This window comes from Carcharhinus amblyrhynchos, chromosome 26 (genome assembly GCF_965287045.1).
Source record: "Carcharhinus amblyrhynchos chromosome 26, sCarAmb.v2.hapA, whole genome shotgun sequence".
NCBI classification, from domain to species: Eukaryota; Metazoa; Chordata; class Chondrichthyes; order Carcharhiniformes; family Carcharhinidae; genus Carcharhinus; species Carcharhinus amblyrhynchos.
Window position 1 is genome coordinate 4,624,357 of NC_137349.1, and position 21,460 is coordinate 4,645,816.

Below are 21,460 nucleotides of genomic sequence, written 5' to 3' on the forward strand. Positions count from 1 at the left end.
AGAGGCAGTCCCCTCGAAAGCTTGTGAGTGTTGTCGGGTAAGGCGGTTGGACTGGAACCTGGTGTTGTCAGACTTTTTACTTTCCATTCTATCCATAATTCTCATAATTTTGTAAACTCCTATCAGGTTGCCCCTCAGCCTCTGACATTCAAGTGAAAACAAACCAAGTTTGTCCAATCTCTTATAGCAAATACCCTCCAAACCAGACAGCCTCCTGGTAAACCCCTTCTGTACCCTCTCCAAAGCCTCCACATCCTTCTGGTGACTACCAGAACTGAACGCCATGGCTTGCCAGCTGTATAGAACCTAATAATCTGCTGAAGTAAAGATTGTTAGGTTGCTATGAGAGCCCTGCAAAGTCTCTTTTAACACTGGTATCTGCAGCTACAGCAGTAACAGTCTCAGCAAGCATGGTGGTTGGCCTAACAATGAGCTGAGATTTTTTTGCCTTTAGCCTGGGTTCCCACAGCAGCAATGGATGAGAGGGGTTTTTGGTTCCACTGCAACAAAAGCTGAGACATTAGTTATCAGACACTACTTCATCGTTGAGTGATCAAACGTTTCTTGAGTTGGCCATAACTTATCTGCTGGAAGGAATGGGTTTCAGCTCTGCAAAATCTTGTGCTAAGCTGGAGCCAGATTGTTTCTTAACCATGGCATTGGACCCTCTGAAGTTAAAGAGAGCACATTAAGTAGTAAAGGCAGTGACAGTAATCCTAGTACCAGACAGATCAGGCAAAAGCAAGACAGCAAGGGAAGTCCAGATGCTTCTAAAGGTTCTGCCATTTACAATACACTTCCCACTTTATTTCAATGCAAGAGGCCTGATGGGCAAGGCAGATGAACTCAGGGCATGGATGGGTACGTAGGACTGGGATATTGTAGCAATTCCTGAAACATGGCTAAGGGAGGGACAGGACTAGCAAGGGTACGGAAGCTATAGGAAAGATAGAACAGGAGGTAAGAAAGGAGGGGGAGTTGCACTTTTGATTAGGGAAAACATCACAGCAGTACTGAGGGGGGACATATCCCACTGAGTCTGTATGGATGGAACTGAGAAATAAGAAGGGGGAAATCCCTTTGATAGGGTTGCATTATAGGTCCCCAATAGTTGCTGGGAAATCGAGGAGCAAATATGTAAGGAGATTACAGATAGCTCCAAGAAAGATAGGGTGGTAAAAGTAGGGATTTTAAATTTCCCAACATTAACTGGGACAGCCATAGTACTAGTTGGAGAGAAATTTGTTGAGTGTATTCAGGAGGAATTTCTCATTCAGTATGTGAATGGCCTGATTAGAGAGGGACAAATCATGACCTCCTCTTGGGAAATAAGGAAGGGCAGGTGACAGAAGTGATAATGAGGGATCGCTTTGGGACCAGTGACCATAATTCTATTAGTTTTAAGACAGCTATGGAGAATGATAGGTCTGGCCCAAAAGTTAAAATTAGATAGGATGCAGGACTGGGCGGAGAAGTGGCAGATGGACTTCAACGCGGATAAATGTGTAGTCGTCCATTTTGGCAGAACCAACGGGATGAACGAGTACACTATCAAGGGCAGAAGTCTGAGTAGTGTTGAGGAGCAGAAGGATCTTGGGGTCCGGGTCCACAGGACTCTTAAATCGGCCTCGCAGGTGGAGGAGGTGGTCAAGAAGGCGTATGGTGTACTGGCCTTCATTAATCGAGGGATTGAGTTTAGGAGTCGGGAGGTAATGCTGGAACTTTATAAGACCCTTGTCAGGCCTCATTTGGAGTATTGTGCGCAGTTCTGGTCGCCTCACTATAGGAAAGATGTAGAAGCTATTGAAAGGGTGCAGAGGAGATTTACAAGGATGTTGCCTGGACTGGGAGGCATGCCTTATGAAGTTAGGTTGAGGGAGCTGGGACTCTTTTCCCTGGAGAGACGAAGGTTGAGAGGCGACCTGATAGAAGTTTACAAAATGTTGAAAGGAATGGATAGGGTGGACTCTCAGAGGCTATTTCCCCGGGTTGAAATGGTCGCTACGAGAGGACACAGATTTAAGGTGCGGGGAGGGAGGTTCAGAAGTGATGTTAGGGGTAAGTTTTTCACTCAGAGGGTGGTGAGTGAATGGAATCGGCTGCCGTCAGTGGTGGTGGAGGCGAACTCGCTGGGGTCTTTTAAAAGACTTCTGGATGAGTATATGGGGTTTAATGAGATTGAGGGTTATAGATAGGTCTGTAGGTTGGTAGGTGATGTGATCGGCGCAACTTGTGGGCCGAAGGGCCTGTTTGTGCTGTAGTGTTCTATGTTCTATGTTCTATGATTAGAGGTTTAGATAGGGTGGACAGTGATAGCCTTTTTCCTCAGATGGAGAAAGCTAGCACGAGGGGGCAAAGCTTTAAATTAAGGGGTGGTAGTTATAGGACGGATGTCAGAGGTGGGTTCTTTACCCAGAGGGTGGTGAGTGATTGGAATGCCCTGCCTGCTGCAGTTGTAAATGCGCCTAGTTTGGGGGCGTTTAAGAGATCCGTGGATAGGTTTATGGATGGAAAGGGATTGGTTTAGGTTAGAGGGTCATTGCTTTTTTAATTGGTTGGCGCAACATCGTGGGCCGAAGGGCCTGTTCTGCACTGTAATGTTCTATGTTCTAAGGTCAATGGACCTTTCCATGGTCTGCATCCCCAATCCGCTTGCTACAATTCCCTTGGCAGGTGGAATGAGAAAATTCCACCTATATTCCCTAATAGTTATATTAGACAAATAACCTTTATGAACTGTAATTCAATGTCAACTGATCCTTGGAAAAATGTTATAATCTGCTAATCTAAAATAGCTTCTTTTTTACCATGTGCAGCTGTAAATAAATTCAGAGTCATAAGAGGTTTTATTTTTGGATTTTGTAGTTTTTATTTACGAGTATAGATAACATAATAACATTTGTAGCTGCTTCCATGTCGCTGCATCTTAAAATTATGGTTTGGCTCCTGATCCATTTACCATACAATGAAACAGAGCCCAGTATCTGGCGTCCTTCGACTAAGCAGATACCTTGCATGATCATGGAATAAAAATAGACACTTCAGAAAAAGGTATGATCAATAAAATGGACACCAACTGTAACAGAAAGCCTCTGAAACAAAGGAATATTTGAAGCACGATTGTAGTCTTGCAATTTGCTCTATTCAGTGTAAAACATTTAACAATTTTTCAGCTGCATTTTGTGTATTTGTGGAACTGTTTTATCGTCAAAAATACTGCTCCTTACTAAATGAAACAGAGTTACTGTAGGATACAATCAAGTGCATATTGCCTAAAGATTGCAGTAAAAAGATTGCTGTACACAAGATATATTTATCTTCCACACAATATACTGGAAAGTCTTGCGTAATGGACACTTAAGTAATGCACAATGCCATATAGATCATTCTCAGTTAAAAAGCCGTTTAGTTGATTATAAATATATATATGGTATGTCAAAAATGAGATTTGTAGATATATCATCCTTTGAAATCCTACAGATAATTTGAAATTCATCTTACATTTTCTGTTTATAGTTTTATGTCATGCTTTACGTGGCACAATAATAGAGAATAACCTATTTGACAAAAATTATAACAAATCTTTATCACACTATTTCCATTTTGCCTAAAATACAACAGTTATTACACTTAGAAAATCAATTTCTTACATATTGGCAGTTTATCTAGTTGAGAAGAAATACATTGCAACCATTTGTATAATAACCAAAGGCATAGTTGTGGAATTTATAAAGCATTCTACATATAAAAGTGAATATTTTCACCTATCAATAGCGTCTACTAATACCAGACAGTTTGGCGTTTTTCTAATTATTTACATTAACTACCTGTTTTTGCATAAAAGACATACATTTTTTTTAAGGGGAGGCATACCTTACTGAATTTGAATATATTCCCACCGTTGTAAATTTTTGCAGGGGTTCCCCAGTTCGTCCACCGTAACTTCAGGGGGAAGAGATTCAGAAAACCAGAAAAATTCCATAGCATTTGCTAATAATTAGGATTACTTTGCAAATTAGTTGAATACTATTTCCCCTTAAGTTAACAGTTATTCCTTCCAAACGTCTCCATGCTTTAGTTACATTTGTAGGATTTTTTTTCAGCCTTTTGAGGTTTTGATGGCTTTGATGTGCTTTGTGACATTTAATGGAACTTGTAGCTCACTTGTGCGCCACCAGATTTCCAGAATTTGTGAAAAATATACTCTTGAGAATCCTGGCATTTTAGGACATAAGCTGCATGTCTGATATTATCAAAGTGTAACCTATGAATTCTACTATATTTTAAGGCAAAGGCTTGGGGTGAATTTTCACTAGTGCATTGAGTATGCATGGACACATTCATTGTATGCACAAGCATCACCTACATTTTAGCCCAGATAATTATTTCTGATCCTACAGATGGTACTGCTAATGTACCAGTCAGCACATATACAAAGGGAGATTATTTTTTCTCTCCTCTTCTCCCCACTTCCCTGCAAAACCCCCATGCACTGCATGTATAAACATTAGATTATGAAGCTCTATGTAATATGATTTATATGTCATTTGACTAACCCAACAATATGGCTAATATAAATGGAACATAAATGATATCCCATAAGTTATCATAATGGGTTGAGTAATAAGTGTGGGGTGGGAGGGGGAATGACCTGCCCCACAAGCATAAAGCATTGCGGAAAGGCTAAATGTGGGCCAAGTGATACTTCTGTCCCTCATTGGATAGGACCCAGAAGGAAAAAACAGTAAAATGGGGAAATAAGAATACCGGTCTGAACTTTTCCAAGATGGCGCTGGGGCAGGGCGATCTCTTGCAAGCTGTGCCCAGCATACTTTCTAATTCTATCTTTACTCATGTTCTATGCTTCTAAAACTTAATTCTAACTTTTTTAAACTCTCTAACAATGCTTTAATTCAATCTTTAACAGATTTGGTGCACTACATTCCGCGCTCTCTCCTTTCCCTCTCTATGTACGGTATGCTTTGTCTGTATAGTGTGCAAGAAACAATACACATGTATCCCAATACATGTGACAATAATAAATCAAATCAAATCAAACTGTTTTTTCCTTTCTGGGGAAGTCCCACCCTTTGGAGATTTTGGCCAATTGGATTGAACGGCAGGTCCATCGGTCCAGGCAGCAGCAAGAGCAGGTCATTGGCTGCCATTGAGGCTGCAAGAACACAGAAGGTCCATGGATCCCGAGAGCAAGTCAAGTGGGGGTCTTAGGCAGGGAGGGTTAGTCAGGCCAGGAAGGTGAGCGGGGGAGAGGATAATTTAAGGCTGCAAGTGGGTAGGAAAGGGAGGGGGAGCCCATTTAGCCTTTCCGTAATCAGCAATGGGCAGCCTAAAAGATCAAACACCCTGCTCAATTCCTTCCAGATGTCTGATGAACTTATTTTTGTTAAAGCCGGGCTGCCTACTCCCAGGTGACTGCCTACTGCACACATTTCATGGCGCGAACAGCGTATCATCGGAGTCAATTGTCTTGGTTACAAACTTAATCGACCATTTGAATATTATGGGCAGGTTCCCGATTTTGGCACTGCCCACCCCTAGTAATATGGGGCGAATATTGGGGTGGATGGAAAGGTGATGGTGTCGGCACCCGCACTATTTTAGGTCCTGCCCAGCCCAAAACACACCTGGGGGGGCAGGTAAAATATAGCCCAATCATTTGTTTCCTAAACTAAGTTTCAACATATTATACAGAGTTATAAGACATGGGTTTCATTGAGCATCAGACTGAACACTATAAGAAATACACATTTATAAAAAAAATTGTATGCAAAACATTCAATTTCAAACATGCCTAAGGTTAAACAACAGATACAAGACACCTTCTCTGGCATCTCAAAACCCAGAAGGATCCAAAAACCAGCTATGCTTAGTGGTGGCATTATTTTACAGCAATGCTAAAATGGTGCGCAGACTTCTTAGGGCTCCTGCTTTATTTTTTGTGGTCACACAGTTCAAACACTGATTGAATAAGTGTGATCTTGTAATTCGAGCTCTTGCTCATTTTGGTGACAGCAGATAGCACGAAGACTGTTTGAACAAGTTATCTTTCTGAAATTCTAGTTTTTGCTGCTTCATCATGTTGAAGAGACCAACAGGAAGGCTGGTGGGAGCGTCAAGAGGAAACACTTGTGACTGAGTGTTAAGCAGAAAGTGGAGTTACTGATGCGCTTAGAGAAGGTCATAAGAACTAGGAGCAGGAGTAGGCCATCTGGCCCCTCGAGCCCTGCTCCGCCATTCAATAAGATCATGGCTGATCTTTTCATGGACTCAGCTCCACTCACCATACCCCTTAGTTTTTTACTGTTAAATTTTTAAAATCTATTCTTGCCTTAAAAACATTCAGTGAGTCAGCCTCAACTGCAAGACTGTGTCAATGAAAAGATGAAGTGAAGGGTATGGTGTTGGCACATCAACCATTTATGACTTGAAGAAACAAAAGGAGAATTACGTAAATTTTACATTGACAGTGATGTGACCAAGTTAATGGATAATAGGAAAACACTTGGGGCAAGATTCTCTGGTCACCCCACGGTGTGTTTCTTGCAGTGGGCAGCAGCATGTCATTACCATGGGATTTCCCATTGACTCCATCCCACACAGCAGGGGTGCACCATTGGCAGGACCAGAAGATCCTGCCGGCATAAACAGCCGGAAAGTTCCGGCCTCCATCAGTAAAAGACTGCCCGTGTGGACAAAAGGCGGAATTTTCCCGTCGCGCTTGCCATGGGTATTGTAGTGAATGGGACAGAGATTTGCTGGACCATTGATCTCGGGTAGGAATTTCCGTTATTAGGGCACACACGGCAGTAAAATTCCATCCAAAGTATTACTAGAGTGGACCAGGCAGTATCAGGCTAAGAAATATCCATTAAATAGCTTTAGTATCATGGCCCAAGAGAAAGTGAGCCATGAGAAGTGAGGCTTAACAACACTTTGTGAATACTCTATGGGATGGTGTGACAAATTAAAACACCAGATGTACGTCCGCTGCAAGTGTGTGGTGAAAAGGCTTCAGCTGGCCACGAAACTGCTGAGGCATACTTTGTTGAATTTTTCATGATAATATTGGGAGAAGGTCTGACACTCTGGCAAGTGTATAATGCTGATGAGACTTCTTTATATTGGAGGTCTGTTCCCAGGAAAACCTATGTAACCGTGGATGAAAACACCAATGGGATTCACAGATTCTAAGGAATTTCTGATTGTGTCGAATATTCAGTTACAGCAGGCACCCACGTTGCTTGTCAATGGTAAATGTCGCACTCCTAGGTCTTTCAAGGGCATCATAGATTTCCCCGTCGTTTATAAGGCCAATAAACGTACATGATTCCAGGATTGTTACAAGGACCATTCTGTCCCAAGGCTCATTGCTGGTCTATTGGTCTTCCCAAGGGTTGCAAGATAATGTTATTCCCTGATAATTGTGCTGCACACCCTGGGGCAGAACTCTTCAGGGACAATATTTCTGGAATGTATCTGCCCTCCCATCTGCAGTTCCCTCATCCAGCCCACGGATCAAGGCATCCTGCAGGGATTCAAGACCAGGTACAAGGCTGAATTCATGCGCAAAATGCTCACTGCATCCAACAGAGGCTTGGGAATGTAATGAATCTGAAAAAGGATTCAACATGGAAGATGCACTCTAGAGTGTTATGACTACTGGGCCGATGAACCCCCGATGTTTTGATAAATGGATGCCACAACTTGTGGCCAGTTGCCATGTTCCTCAATGGTGATGGTGAAGCCTGTCCTTTCAGCCTTCCATGTGTCTGTGGAATGTTCCAGATTTATTAGCATCTGTGAAAAGCCTGCCCTGTGCAGAAGCCAAGTTGTTGGACGAGGAAGCTGTTGAGGATTGCCTGAATATTGACAATAATGCTCCAGCTCACCTCCAGCTCGCAGATAGTGAAATATGCGACATGGTGATGAATAGGAATAAAGACAATGAGAGTGATAGCCACGAAAATGAAAATGGTGCGGTGGATGAACAGGAAAGGTGTCCATTGACAGGTGCCTGTTATATGAGTCTGCAAGAGGTGTTCCTGAAAGAAAGGCCCATAACAGTCCAAAGATGTGTGGGTTAGGTTGATTGGCCATGCTAAATTGACCCTAGTGTCAGGGGCATTAACAGGGTAAATACATGGAATTATGGGAATAGGGCCCGATGGGAGTGTGGTCGCTGCAGACTCGATGGGTCAAATAGCCTCTTTCTGCACTGTAGGGATTATATTCTATATTATTTGAAACAACTTAAGTTGCAGGGACAAGTTTAAAAGAGGTATGGCTGAGCCTGTGCCTCAACATCGTGGCCTGTTCCTGTACAGCAGCTGACTATTCTCCAGTTTGTGATGTGAAATAATTTAAAGGGAAAATATAAAATAATAGAACAGTAAAAATAATCAAAGGCCAGAATTTTCTGGTCAGCAGGATTTTCCCAGCCCCCTGCAGTGAACGGAGATTTGGCTTTTGGTTAAATTTTTCGTCTTCGCTGAAGCAGGAGCGTGGTGTGAGCAGGCTATAAGATCACACCCAAAGTCTTCTTAGTGAATTACCCAGGACCTAAAATCCATAAAATCCCTGAATCTGGAACACATCACGCTCCGAGCGTCCCGGATACAGGAAGCTATCACTCTAACTCAAAATTAAAATGAAAATCCGACCTTGTATGCAATCTCTCGCTGCATGCACCTTTCCGAGATTGCCATGTTTTAACAGTCGCTGCATTCCTGTAGATTTACACATTAGTTACATTTACTGATTGCTAAGTTTAAGTGCTAATTAAGACCATTACAATTTTGAGAAATCAAACTGATATTGTTAATTAATTGCCTCATTTTGTCAGGAGTCAGTTAGTCCAATACACTTAAAATAAATTTATTATTAATTTACTTTAATATAATCGAGTGCTGATGACAGAAACAAGGCTGATAAGGTGTTCCGGCAATATCGGCTGGAATTGCACTGTCCCACCTGCCACAGGAATAGAAGCGGGCGAGGGTCAGGTCATGGAAAGTTCCATTGATCATGGGAGGGATTTTCTGGTTTTGGGATGAGCGAGGTCGTAAAATCCTGCCCGTGATGTAGAAACGTACAGCCAGTGCCTGAAAGACAGGCTAATTTTCTATCAAGTTAAGATAAAGGCAGTTTATTTCCAGGCTTCAAATATAGAAGCATAGAATCCCAACAGTGCAGAAAGAAGCCATTAGGCCCATCGAGTCTGCACTGACAGCAATTCCACCCGGACCCTATCTCCATAACCCCTCATATTTACCCTGCTGAGCCCCCTGACACTAAGGGGCAATTTAGCATGGCCAATCCACCTAACCCGCACATCTTTGGACTGTGGGAGGAAACTAGATCACCTGGAGGAAACCCAATAGACATGGGGAGAATGTGCAAAGTCCACACAGACAGGTGTCTGTCAGTGGTTAGGAGAAATATTTACTATGAAAGTAAATACTGAGCAGCCGCAGTATACTGTCAAGGACATCGGTTCACTGCTGGAGTAACCAGTAACTTGAGAGAACAGGTGGGACTTTTTTTTGTATTCATTTGTGGGACATGGGCATTGTTGGCTGGCCAGCATTTATTGCCCTTGTTCACAGAGCAGTTGAGAGTCAACCGCATTGTTGTGGCTCTGGAGTCACATGTGAGCCAGACCAGGTAAGGGTGGCAGATTTCCTTCCCTAGTGAACAGATAGTTTACCCAACAATCGACAATGGTTTCATGGTCATCAGTAGACTTCCAATTCCTAGATATTTTTAATTGAATTCAAATTCCACCATCTGCCATGGTCCCCAGAACATCAGCTGAGTTTCTGGATTAATAGTCTAGTGATAATACCACTAGGTCATCCCCGTGACTCGATAATCGCCAATCTTTCTCTTTCAGGTGATTATTGACCTGATGTGGATTTCCAACACTTCTTGTTTTCATTTCCCATATCTAAAATGTTTTTTTCCCATTTATTGTCACTGCACATTATTGTCTCGTTGATCAGATTATAGTAACTATGTAACTAGAATATAAGCAAAACCTTTAGTAATGTTGATTTTGCATGGCCCTTGCTCTGGTCCGTTTTTGTTTTCTGCTGAAATTTTACCGCCCCACCTGCCACAAAATTGGTATGGGCAAGGGATGGATAATGGAAATGCCCGTAGACCTTGGGTGGTATTTTATGGTTTTGGGATGAGTGAGGCCATAAAATCCTGTCCAAAGTCTTCGAACCCACTGAGGGCTTTCACATCTGATCCAATTGTTTTGTGATAAAGGCTTTTTTATTCTTTAAATCTCTTAGATTAATAAATGCTATTTGCCACCAAGTCAAAGCACCTGTCATCAAAAATAATTAAAGTGAACATTATATTCAACCAGTGGAATAAAGGATGCTTGGATACAGATGCCAAGTTCTGTATTGGAAAGCTGCGGTGGTCCTAGATAAATGTTTTATACTATTATCAGTCTACATTGAGTACTACTGCATAAAATACTATAAATATATACATCTTCACACAAGAATTAAGGATCTGTCATATATATTCCACTCAGGAAGATGTGGAACATTCTTTACGGAATCATTCTTTTGTTGCAAAATATGCCATCACCATTAGTTTTGGAAGGAAAGTTCTGAGCCAGTGAACCTTGCCAGCATTCTTTGCATATCTTCCATGAAGCAGTCAGTCTTTGGAAACTAATTGCAAGGGCTTGGCTATGATTTTTGCCCATTTTCCTTTTTGGGACTTTGCTCTTGGATGGAACAGGAATTGCTTCTTCCCTTGGCGCTGTCATGACTGCCGTGGGTATGGTTGCTGGCATTTCCTAATCGGCTCGAGGCTACTACAGCCTTCACAGCTGCCTGTCAAAACAAGACCAAAACGAGCTCAATAACAATACCTGTTAATAGATGCTAGGCTACACCGGAAGACCAAATTAAATGTACGCCACAACTTAGTTAATGTTCCTTTCCAGTTGTAAGCCAGAAGATAATCATTTGCATGAAACACAGTTCTGAAAAGGGCATAAGGTGCCAGTGAAAGAGGTGTCAGGACACCTGGGCTGCAGATTAATCTCCTGAATATTTAATATTACTGTTGCATCAAAGTATAATGAAAGCAAAACATTATCAACAGCAGATACATCAGGTTTAGATGCCAGTTACATAATACTAATGAAGAAATCTGGCCAGAATTCTCACCCGCAGCTGGGATTCTCCCGTCCCGCTGCAGTGAATGGAGATTTGGCTGTGCACCAAATTCCATACATTCCCTAAAGTGCAGAAGGAGACCATTCAGCCCATTGAGCCTACATCGACTCACCTTACCCAGGTCCAATCCCCATAACCCCACACATTTACCATGGCTAATCCCCCTAACCTACAAATCTTTGGACACTAAGGCACAATTTAGCATGGACAATCCACCTAACCAGCATGTCTTTTTGGAGCACCTAGAGGAAATCCACGCAGACACAGGGAGAACATGCAGGCTCTGCACAGGCACTGACCTAAGCTGCGAATCAAACCCGGGTCCCTGGCATCGTGAGGCAGCAGTGCTAACCACTGTACCACCGCACCGCCAGTGGTAAAGGGAAATGCACTGATTTTCCTAATGGCAGCAGCACTTAAAATTCATTTGGGAGAACTGCCATCATTGTACAGATTATAGATTGAATGTGGTAAGGGCATTAAGCTTTTAAGGGGTGGCACAGTGGTTGGCACTGCTGTGTCACAGCTGTAGGGACCTGGGTTCGATTCCTGGCTTGGATCACTGTCTGTGTGGAGTTTGCATGTTCCCCCTGAGTCTATGTGGGTTTCTTGCAGGCGTTCCAGTTTCCTCCCACAGTCCAACAGATGTGCAGGTGAGGTTGATGGGCCAAGCTAAATTCCCCTTCACCTGAACAGGCACCAGAATATGGCATCTGGGGAATCTTCACAGTAACTTAATTGCACTGTGAAGGTAAGCCTACTTTTGACTAATAAATAAACTCTAACTTTTACTTTACTTTTCTTTAAGGTAGAAATTTATCCAAGATGGATATGTGCAAATGTAACTTTCTGTAAAGTCTAATTTATTGCACACCTTCCTGCTTATTGTTCATTCACTCACTTTAAGCTTGCGTCTTGCATTAAATTCTTGCATTTTCTTCTGAGCGTTGTCCATATGAGCAATATTAGCTGCTTTGCCAGTCACCCAGGGATGCTGCAGGGCCTGATGAACTGTTAGCCGTTTCTGTGGATCTTGCACTATCAGTTTTCTGACCTGTAAGTAAAGACCCAACATTTCAGAAGGAGCACTAACCTTCACTGGCCCTGAATCAAAACATTATTATTTATTCACCATGGCCTGGAACAAAGACCATTTCAACATTGAAAATTTCTCTGTCAAAACCTCAGAGCTCTGTTAGCATGCTGTTCTCTTTTTCAGTCACAAGGGGGTACAATTTTTAAAAAAACCTTTTATTATAACCTAATTCTTTCGTGCCCAAAGGGAGAGAAATAGTTAAAATTCAGCGAAGCCAAATAATAGTTTGAAAATTCAGAGAGATTCAAAATGCAGTGAAATGCTGTGGTGGGATATTTAATGTTTTAAAATGACTTGCTTCAATGATCATAGAATAAGTATAGCATAGTGTAACGACTTTAATCAGGCAACTGGAGTTGGCTTGAACGTGAACGCCCTGATTAAGGGCCTACTGTATAATTGTAGGTTGTACCAGTTCACGGGCTCCCAAGCCTGTGCCCCTTTTGCAATTTTGTGGAGTCCGTCAACCTACGTTCTATGTTATCGGCTGCACAACCTTCTCAGTTTCTTCAAAAACCTTTTGTTGATGTTTTGCTTCCACTTCAGTCCCTCACTCCTGATCTACAGGCACCCGGTGTGGAGGGGGAGGTAGGGAAGGAGGACCTCCTTGTGAACCTGCTCCTGGGCTTGACAAGGCATGCCATCTACAGGTCCGGGCAACCAGCGATCGAGGAGGTCGTCCAGCCTGACTGTCTGCCTCTCTACCACGGCTACATTTGTGGCCGGGCGTCCCTGGGAAGGGAGCATGTGGTTTTCAAAGGCACTGCAGGGACAGGAGTGTATTATTGACCCCTTTAATCACATTTTAATTTGATGTTTTATGTTTCCTTTCCGCTTTGTTTTTTGTTTGAAGTGGTTCCCCCTCCTTTTAGGGAGCTGCCCCTTTTGAGTTGTCCCTAAGTTAATTTGATTTTGTTTATTTGGTTGGACAAAAAGAGTTCCCTGATTAAGGGTCAACTCTTGGACCAATCAGGGAGCCCCATGCACTGGAGTTAAACAGGAGTGTCAGTTCCTCTGGCACTCCGGATGTAGGCTGCATTCTGTGAACACTCCGTACAGCGTTGTTGGATCTCATAAATAAAGGAATTCTGGTGAAGGGACTTCCGCCTCTGAGGAGTTATTACACATACTAATTTGTTGGTCTAGACAACAATGAGTCTAAAAGTCAGAAGTAGCTAACACCCAATTCCACCCAAAGCAATTCGAAAACTGACCAAACCAAAGGAAAAGATTAAGAATTTCAGGTTTGAATTATATCCAGCATATAGCTATTGTGATCTTTTGTACTAGTTTAAAATTGTGATGGAAACTGTCCCTGCTCACCAGAATGGCCAGGCCCAGATCAAAATATTCACCATGGCCTGTATTTCCAATAATTACCATACCTCAGGAAGGCCTTGAAGTTAGATTTTTCTTTTCGGAGAGAAGGATGCCAATGGACATTTCTTAAGCTCTTAAATATATGTTTTATTTATTGATGGGATGTGGGTGTCACTGGCTGGGTGCAGCATTTATTGCCCATTCCTGAGGGCCTTGAAGAGTCAACCACATTGCTGTGGATTTGGAGTCACGTGTAGGCCAGACTGGGTAAGGACGGCAGATTTCTTTCCCTAAAGAGCATGAATTAGTGAACCAGATGGGTTTTTACAATAATGGTTTCATGGTTGTCCTGGGACTTTTTACCAGTTTTTTACTGAATTAAATTTCACCATTTGTCATGGTAGGATTCGAATCTGCAACTCAGAGAATTACTCTGGATCCATCCCGTTATTAAAAATCAGGTGACCCACAGGTGATGGGCTATTTTAAATGTTTTTTTTATGATTAACTTATTTTCAGCTGTATTAATAAAACTACACAAAGTTACCCCTCTTAGGGGGATCAAATGAGTCTTAAAACATTGTATTAAAAAGAGTGCAATGGGGCGGCATGGTGGCACTGTAGTCAGCACTGCTGCCTCAAGTGCCAGGGACCTAGGTTCAATTCCAGCCTTGGGTAACTGACTGTGTGGAGTTTGCAATTCCTCCCTGTGTCTGCATGGGTTTCCTCCAGGTGCTCCAGTTTCCCTCCCAGAGTCCAAAGATGTGCAAGTTAGGTGGATTGGCCATGCTATACTGTTCCTTAACGTCCCAAGATGTGTAGGTTATATGGATTAGCAGGATGGATATGTGGGGTTAAAGGGATGGGGTATCGGTGGGATTGGTGCAGAGTTGATAGACTGAATGGCCTGCTTCTGCACTGTAGGGATTCTATGAATTAACTTCAAAAGCCCTAAGAGAGACGATCTGTCACTATTTCTGTTCTCAATCACTCTCCATGCACTAATGCATTCAGATGAGGAAAGCAAATATGTGTGAATGAAAGTGCAGCTGTCAGATGTTATTAACTCATGGGCGATGTACGGAACTGTACAATATATCAGTGTAACAAAAGCCAGGGACGTCTCATTATTAGGGGTAACTTCAAGTTCACTCATGGGGGCAAATTTTCCCATTCCGCCCGCCACGGAAATCATAGCGGGCGAGGGGCGGACCATGGAAAGGTCTGTTGACCTCGGGCAGGATTTTCCGGTTTCGGGGCAAACACACTCAGAAAATCCCACCCGTGGTGTTCAGCAGCTCTGAAACCCTTCTTTGAGTTCCTGTTTCATAATTTATGAACCGTCAGCTTATCGTTTTAGAGACACATAGCATATGGGCTTCCTCAGGTGCCTGTAATACGTACCAGATCCTTTGCATTTAGTGACACATCGTCCCACCAGGGGGAGACAAACTCATAGTCACAGTTTAAGATCCTGCTGTACATATACTGGTCACCTCTTGCATCAAAGAATGGTTCAAACCCACAGAGTCTAGGAAAGATAACACAACATAACTAATAGGGAATATTTTAATTCAAAGTGAAATTCCAATGTGAATGCAATAACTAGGGCCACTGATTTGTTGTGGTAAGTTTCGCTGTTCACAAAACAACACTTTTTTATAACTCAAGCAACAGATCAGGCGATACCTTATAGTCCAGATCATCATCTTCTGGGCTGAATAACGTGACACAACAAAGACAGATTTTGACACAAGCTGTGCCCAATTTTCTGTCCATCAATCGTACCAGCAAACCCAACGTCACCCCTTCTGAAATGTGAATGCTCACTAACCATAATGCGTCCTCAGATGCACCCAATTCATAACATGTCACACTTTCAGTTGCACTGTGTGGTGATCAAGAGTAAAGTTACCCTGACCAGCTGTACCTGCCAAAGTGGTAACCAGCTTCCTCTCTGGGAAAAAGCTTCTGATGGACAGAACGGATAATTAGACGCTTTTTCCCAGGACGGAAGTCAGTTATTAGGGGCATTGATTTAAGGTGTGAGGGGCAAGGTTTGAAGGAGATATACAAGGCAGGTTTTTTACACAGAGGGCGGTGGGTGCCTGGAACTCGCTGCGGGGGGAGGTAGTGGAAGCAGGTACAATAGTGACTTTTAAGGGGCGTCTTGACAAATACATGAATAGGATGGGAATAGAGAGATATGGCCCCCGGAAGGGTAGGGAGTTTTAGTTCAGTCGGGCAGCATTGTTGGTGCAGGCTTTGGGGGGCCGAAGGGCTTATTCCTATGCTGTAATTTTCTTTGTTTTATTATTGTGGACCCCTTGGCACATCTACTTGGCAATGGTTGCAGGAATCTCTTGTTAGGATCTGAATTGGTAAAGCCATGTACATAGACCACGCCACATTCCGCTGGCACATTCAGCGATACAAATGTTCAGTTGCAACCCAAAACTTGATGTCACCTCAATGCAGGCACGTTGCAAGTTCACCTATGGAAATGTGATTTGGAGTGGCAAGATGAACCACTAGCATTTGATGCACCTTCTGCTGCACCACTACTGTGTGAGTGAACAAGTATCAAATATGGGAAAGAAAGAGTTATGAGCACTTGTCTGCTTCAGGTAGGTACATGCAAGGTTTATACGGAGGAGAAAGAACTAACAAAAAGTGTTTTCTTTTCTTTAAGTCAGAATGGAAGAGAGTGAAGGCAAGAAGTATCTATCCACATTTTGGCCTATTTACACTGAAATAAAACAGTAGTAATTGTTAAAAACCTATATATTTAAGTGGCTGCATGACTGCTTTAAGAGATGGTCACATGATTTAATGGTGATATCATTGGGTTGGTTCACAGATCCTTTTTAATTTCATTTTCTACTTTGTACAAACAGCAGCTCCTCAATAAACACTGTAGTTGTTATTTTAAATCTACACGTGCAAGCCACACATTTTTCTTTTTGCTTCAAATTCGCAGCCCTTAACAAAGTTAGAATATTACAAAAACAAACCAGAAAAAAACCAGAAATTTGCAAAAGACACGTGGCTTTTAAAAAGTGTCATTTCATTTTCACATTTACTAAGACAGGTTTAATCAGCAGGTTACCACAATGCATGCATGTAACTCATCAGTTTTACAAGAATTCGGCTGAGAAACTGCCTACAACTAATAATGCCAGCAGTTTAAATTAGTGGCAACACGGAACCGAGCCCAAACCAAGTTGGTTTGCTTTGTTTGATCCAAGGTGACGCTGGAGCGAGGTGACCTCTAGCAAGCTGTGCCCAGCCTATCTTCTAATTCTAACTTTTACTCTCATTCTATGCTTCCAAAACTTCACTCTAACTCTTTTACATTCTCTAACAATGCTTTAATTCAATCTCTTCTCTACACCCTAGCTATAACTGTAACACTACATCCTGCACTCTCTTCTTTCCTTCTCTACGTACGGTATGCTTTGCCTGTATAGCGCGCAAGAAACAATACTTTTCACTGTATGCCAATAAATATGACAGTAATAATAAATCAAATCAAATCAAAATTGTGTTATTGGTTTTGTCATCCACAATTTTGACAAAGATACTGTGTATTAGTAGCTAGAGTTCCTTGCAATAGTATAGCCGTGGCACATTTAACTATATCAGTAAGTCTGAAGTACTTACAAGATGTAGGTTATGACTCCAACAGACCACATATCCACCTCTGGCCCATAAGTGCAACCTCGCAGAATCTCAGGTGCTGAAAAAAAAGGGAAAACAGTCCAAAAGCATCAATTTCTGAAGCATTGAATACATTGTTAAGTTTTAAAAATAAAAACAGAAAATGGTGGAAAGGTTCAGCAGGCTGGGCAGCTTCTGTGGAGTGGGAACCAGAGTTAAAGTAAAGTAAAAGTTTATTTATTAGTCACAGGTAAGGCTTACATTAACATTGCAATGAAGTTACTGTGAAATTTCCCTAGTCGCTACAGTCCGGTGCCTGTTCAGTTCAATGGACCTAACCAGTACGTCTTTCAGATTGTGCGAGGAAACTGGAGCACCCAAAGGAAACCCACATAGACACAGGGAGAACGTGCAAACATCACACACAGACAGTGAGCCAAGCCAGGAATTGAACTCGGGTTGTTGGCGCTGTAAGGCAGCAGTGTTAACCACCGTGCCGCCCTGACATTACAAACTACTGACACTTCATTAAAACTCGGAGTACTTAAAGATGTAACAGTTTTTAAGTAAGGGAAAAGGGCGAAAGAACGAAGTGGAAGATAGTTTGGAAGGCAGGAGAGATTAAATAACAGGAAGAATGATGGGTCAAGACAAAAGGAAATGGTAGTGAAACAGGCTGGATCTAGAGCAGATGCATATTGGAAAATAGAATCAGTTCAAACAACTATATAAGCATTGTACCATCTCAAAATTTGATGTGGAGGTGCCAATATTGGATGGGGTGGGCACAGTAAGTAGTCTCACAACACCAGGTTAAAGTCCAACAGGTTTACTTGGAATCACGAGCTTTTGGAGCGCTGCTCCTTCATCAGGTGAGTCTCACTCATTCCAAATAAACCTGTTGGACTTAAGCCTGGTGTTGTGAGACTTCCTACTGTGCGCATCTCAAAATACTCCCAGGTCAGATGAAAGGTCACGGATCTGAAACATTGGACAGCATTTTCTGTACTTAGTCCCTGTTGGAATAGTGGGGACTATTGCAGATGAAAAACTTGCTTTACCAGCTGCTGACGAATACAAAGCAAAATACCGCAGATGCTGGAAATTCGAAAGATAAACTAAATACTCAGCAGGTCAGACAGCATCTGTGGAGTGAAACAGAGTTAGCGTTTCAGGTCACTGACTTTCATCAGAACTGGGAAAAGTTAGAAATGTAATTATAGACCCCTACACTGCAGAAATAGGCCATTTGGCCCATCGAGTCTGCACCAACCACAATCCCACCCAGGCTCTATCCCTACATATTTACCCACTAATCTCTCTAACCTATGCATCCCAGGACACTAAGGAACAATTTAGAATGGCCAATCAACCTAGCTCATACATCTTTGGACTGTGGGAGGAAACCAAAGCACTTTGGAGGAAACCCATGCAGACACAGGGATAGCGTGCAAACGCCACACAGACAGTGACCCAAGGTGGGATTCGAACCCAGGCCCCTGGAGCTATGAAGCAGCAGTGCTAACCACTGTGCTACTGTACCACCCAACTGGTTCTGAACAAGTGAAAATGGGGAGAGTGGGAAGAAAAATGACAGGGAAGATCTGAGATAGGGTGAAGGGCAGGAGGGGTTAAATAAGAAAAGATATGATGGCACAAAACAAAGGGAGTGGTAAAAGCAAAATATTGTGTGGAAGCTGGAATCTGAAACAAAAATAGAAAATGCTGTTAAATCTCAGCAGGTCTGACAGCATCTGTGGAGAGAGAATAGAGTCAAATTTCGGGTCGTCCAGACTCAAAATGTTGGCTCTATTCTCTCTCCACAGATGTTGTCAGGCCTGCTGAGATTTTCCAGCATTTTCTGTTTTTGTTGCCAAAGGGAGTGGTAATGGGACAAGTAGAAAAACAAACGGTCCGTAAGGAGGGGGTGTAAATAGCAGTGGTTTGCTTTGCTGTTTCACACTGCCAGAGACCAGGACTCAATTCCTGCCTTGGGTGACCGTCTGTGTGGAGTTTGCACGTTCTCCCGTGCCTGCATGGGTTTCCTCCGGGTGCTCCGGTTTCCTCCCACACTCCAAAGATGTGCAGGTTAGGTTGGCCATATTAAAATTGCCCCTTTGTGTCTCAAGATGTACAGGTTAGGGGGGATTATCGAATAAATGTGTGGACATACAGAGATGGAGCAGAGGTCGGACCTGGTTAAAATGCTCTTTCAGAGAGTCAGTGTAAATTTGATGGGCCAAATGGCCCTCTCTGTACTATAGGGATCCTATGATTCTATGAGAAGCAGGGTGTGCCAAGATAGCTCAGGGAGTCAGCAGGCTTATAATGAACACTGGTTCATATCCCTGGAAATGGAGGCAGTGAAGTCAAGGAATGGAAAGAAGAGTTGGAGATAAAGCATGTAAAGGCAAGAGAACAGTGGAAATTGGAAGCAGAGTGAATCTTAAAATCATAGAATCCCTGCAGTACAGGAGGAGGCTATTTGACCCATTGAGTCTGCACTGATCACAATCCTACCCAGGCCCAATCCCTTAACCCCACAATTTACCCTGCCAATCCTCCTGACACCATGGGCAATTTACCATTGCCAATCAACCTAACCCACACACCTTTGGACAGTGGGAGGAAACCAGAGCACCCGGAGGAAACCCACACAGACACGGGGAGAGTGTGCAAACTCTGCACAGTGACCCAAGCCGGGAATTGAACCTGTATCCCTGGTGTTGTGAGGCAGCAGTGCTAACCACTGTGCCACCCTAATGAAATTCTTCAGTTCAGGGTGAGATCCTTAAACATCACTGATATAATTATCATGTTCAGGAAAATAAAGTGAGAGAGTGGACGTGAGTAGAACTGGAAGAAAGGGAACATTCTACTAACCCACGAAAAGACAGACATCCTATGTGGGAATCCATTGCAACACATTTTATTTGGAGAAAGTGGGCAAAGAAGGTGAAGGAAATTTAGCACGTCCACTAAGACTCTCACCAATTTTTACAGATACATTATAGAAATCTTCCTTTCTGGTTGAATCACAGCTTGGTATGGCTCCTGTTCTGACCAAGACCACAAGAAACTACAAAGGATTGTGAACGTAGCCCAGTCCATCACACAGACCAGCCTCCCATCCAGTGACTCTGTCTACACTTCCTGCTGCCTCAGAAAAACAGCCAGCATAATTAAGGAACCCCCGCAACCCGGACATTCTCTCTTCCACCATCTCCCGTCAGGAAAAAGATACAAAAAGTCTGAGATCGCGTACAAACCGATGTAAGAACAGCTCCTTCTCTGCTGCCATCAGATGTTTGAATGGGCCTACCATATATTAAGGTGATTTTTCTCTTCTCCCTATCTGTAACTGCAACACTACATTCTGCACACTCTCCTTTCCTTCTCCCCTATGTACTCTATGAACAGTATGCTTTGTGAAAGAAACAATACTTTTCACTGTATCCAAATGCTTGTGACAATAATAAATCAAATCAAAAGTTATCAATGGAGAACAAGTTCAGCCAGGTGGGAGAGAGGGGGTGGACGGGAGAGTGATGGCAGAGATGATGGTGGATGGCGGACTGGTTGGGTCAATATTGACAGAAGAAGTGGAAAGCATTCAGACTGATCTGGCAGGAGGTGAAGGTGTAGAGGGGTTGGATGTCCATGGTGAAAAGGAAACAGGCAGAGCAGGAAACTGGAAACTGTTAAATTGAAGGAGAGCAATGGAAGAGTCAATGATGGAGGTGGGAAGAGACTGAGCAAGAGGGCAAGAAAATAGACTAGAGCTATAAAGAAAATAAGTGGGGGCAGGAATAATTGAAGCAGCGGACAGGATTTTCTCTACAGATTTTGATACCTTAAAAGTCAGAATAAAAGAGGGGTTAGACGCCCACACCTCATGGAAAACAATCATCCAATAGTGGCTTTCCCAAAATTGGCCAATTAATAATTGAACTCTGATGCATACTTTTAAAAATTCATGCTCTGAATGTGGGAGGGATAGTATGGCCAGTAGTTATTAGCCATTCCTAAACAGATGAGTAGCTCACCATTTCAGAAGGCAGCTCAGAGCCAAATACATTAATGTGGGCTTTGAGTCACATACAGCACAGGCCAGACCAGGCAAGGAAGGCAGCTGTTCACCCATCACAGACATCGAGTT

General features: G+C 42.8%; 1 protein-coding gene across 1 annotated transcript in view; it reads right to left on the minus strand.

The window, feature by feature from the left end:
* Window positions 1–2,870: 2,870 nt before the first annotated feature.
* Window positions 2,871–21,460, minus strand: part of LOC145358604 (calcium/calmodulin-dependent protein kinase type IV-like) — a 156,026-nt gene continuing 137,436 nt past the window's right edge. The window contains exons 8-11 of the mRNA XM_080212798.1: window positions 17,305–17,380; window positions 15,046–15,172; window positions 12,127–12,279; window positions 2,871–10,877 (exon numbers count right to left, since the gene is read on the minus strand). Coding sequence (XP_080068924.1) covers window positions 10,731–10,877; window positions 12,127–12,279; window positions 15,046–15,172; window positions 17,305–17,380 — 503 coding nt within the window. The 3' untranslated portion in view covers window positions 2,871–10,730. The remainder of the gene's footprint in view (window positions 10,878–12,126; window positions 12,280–15,045; window positions 15,173–17,304; window positions 17,381–21,460) is intronic.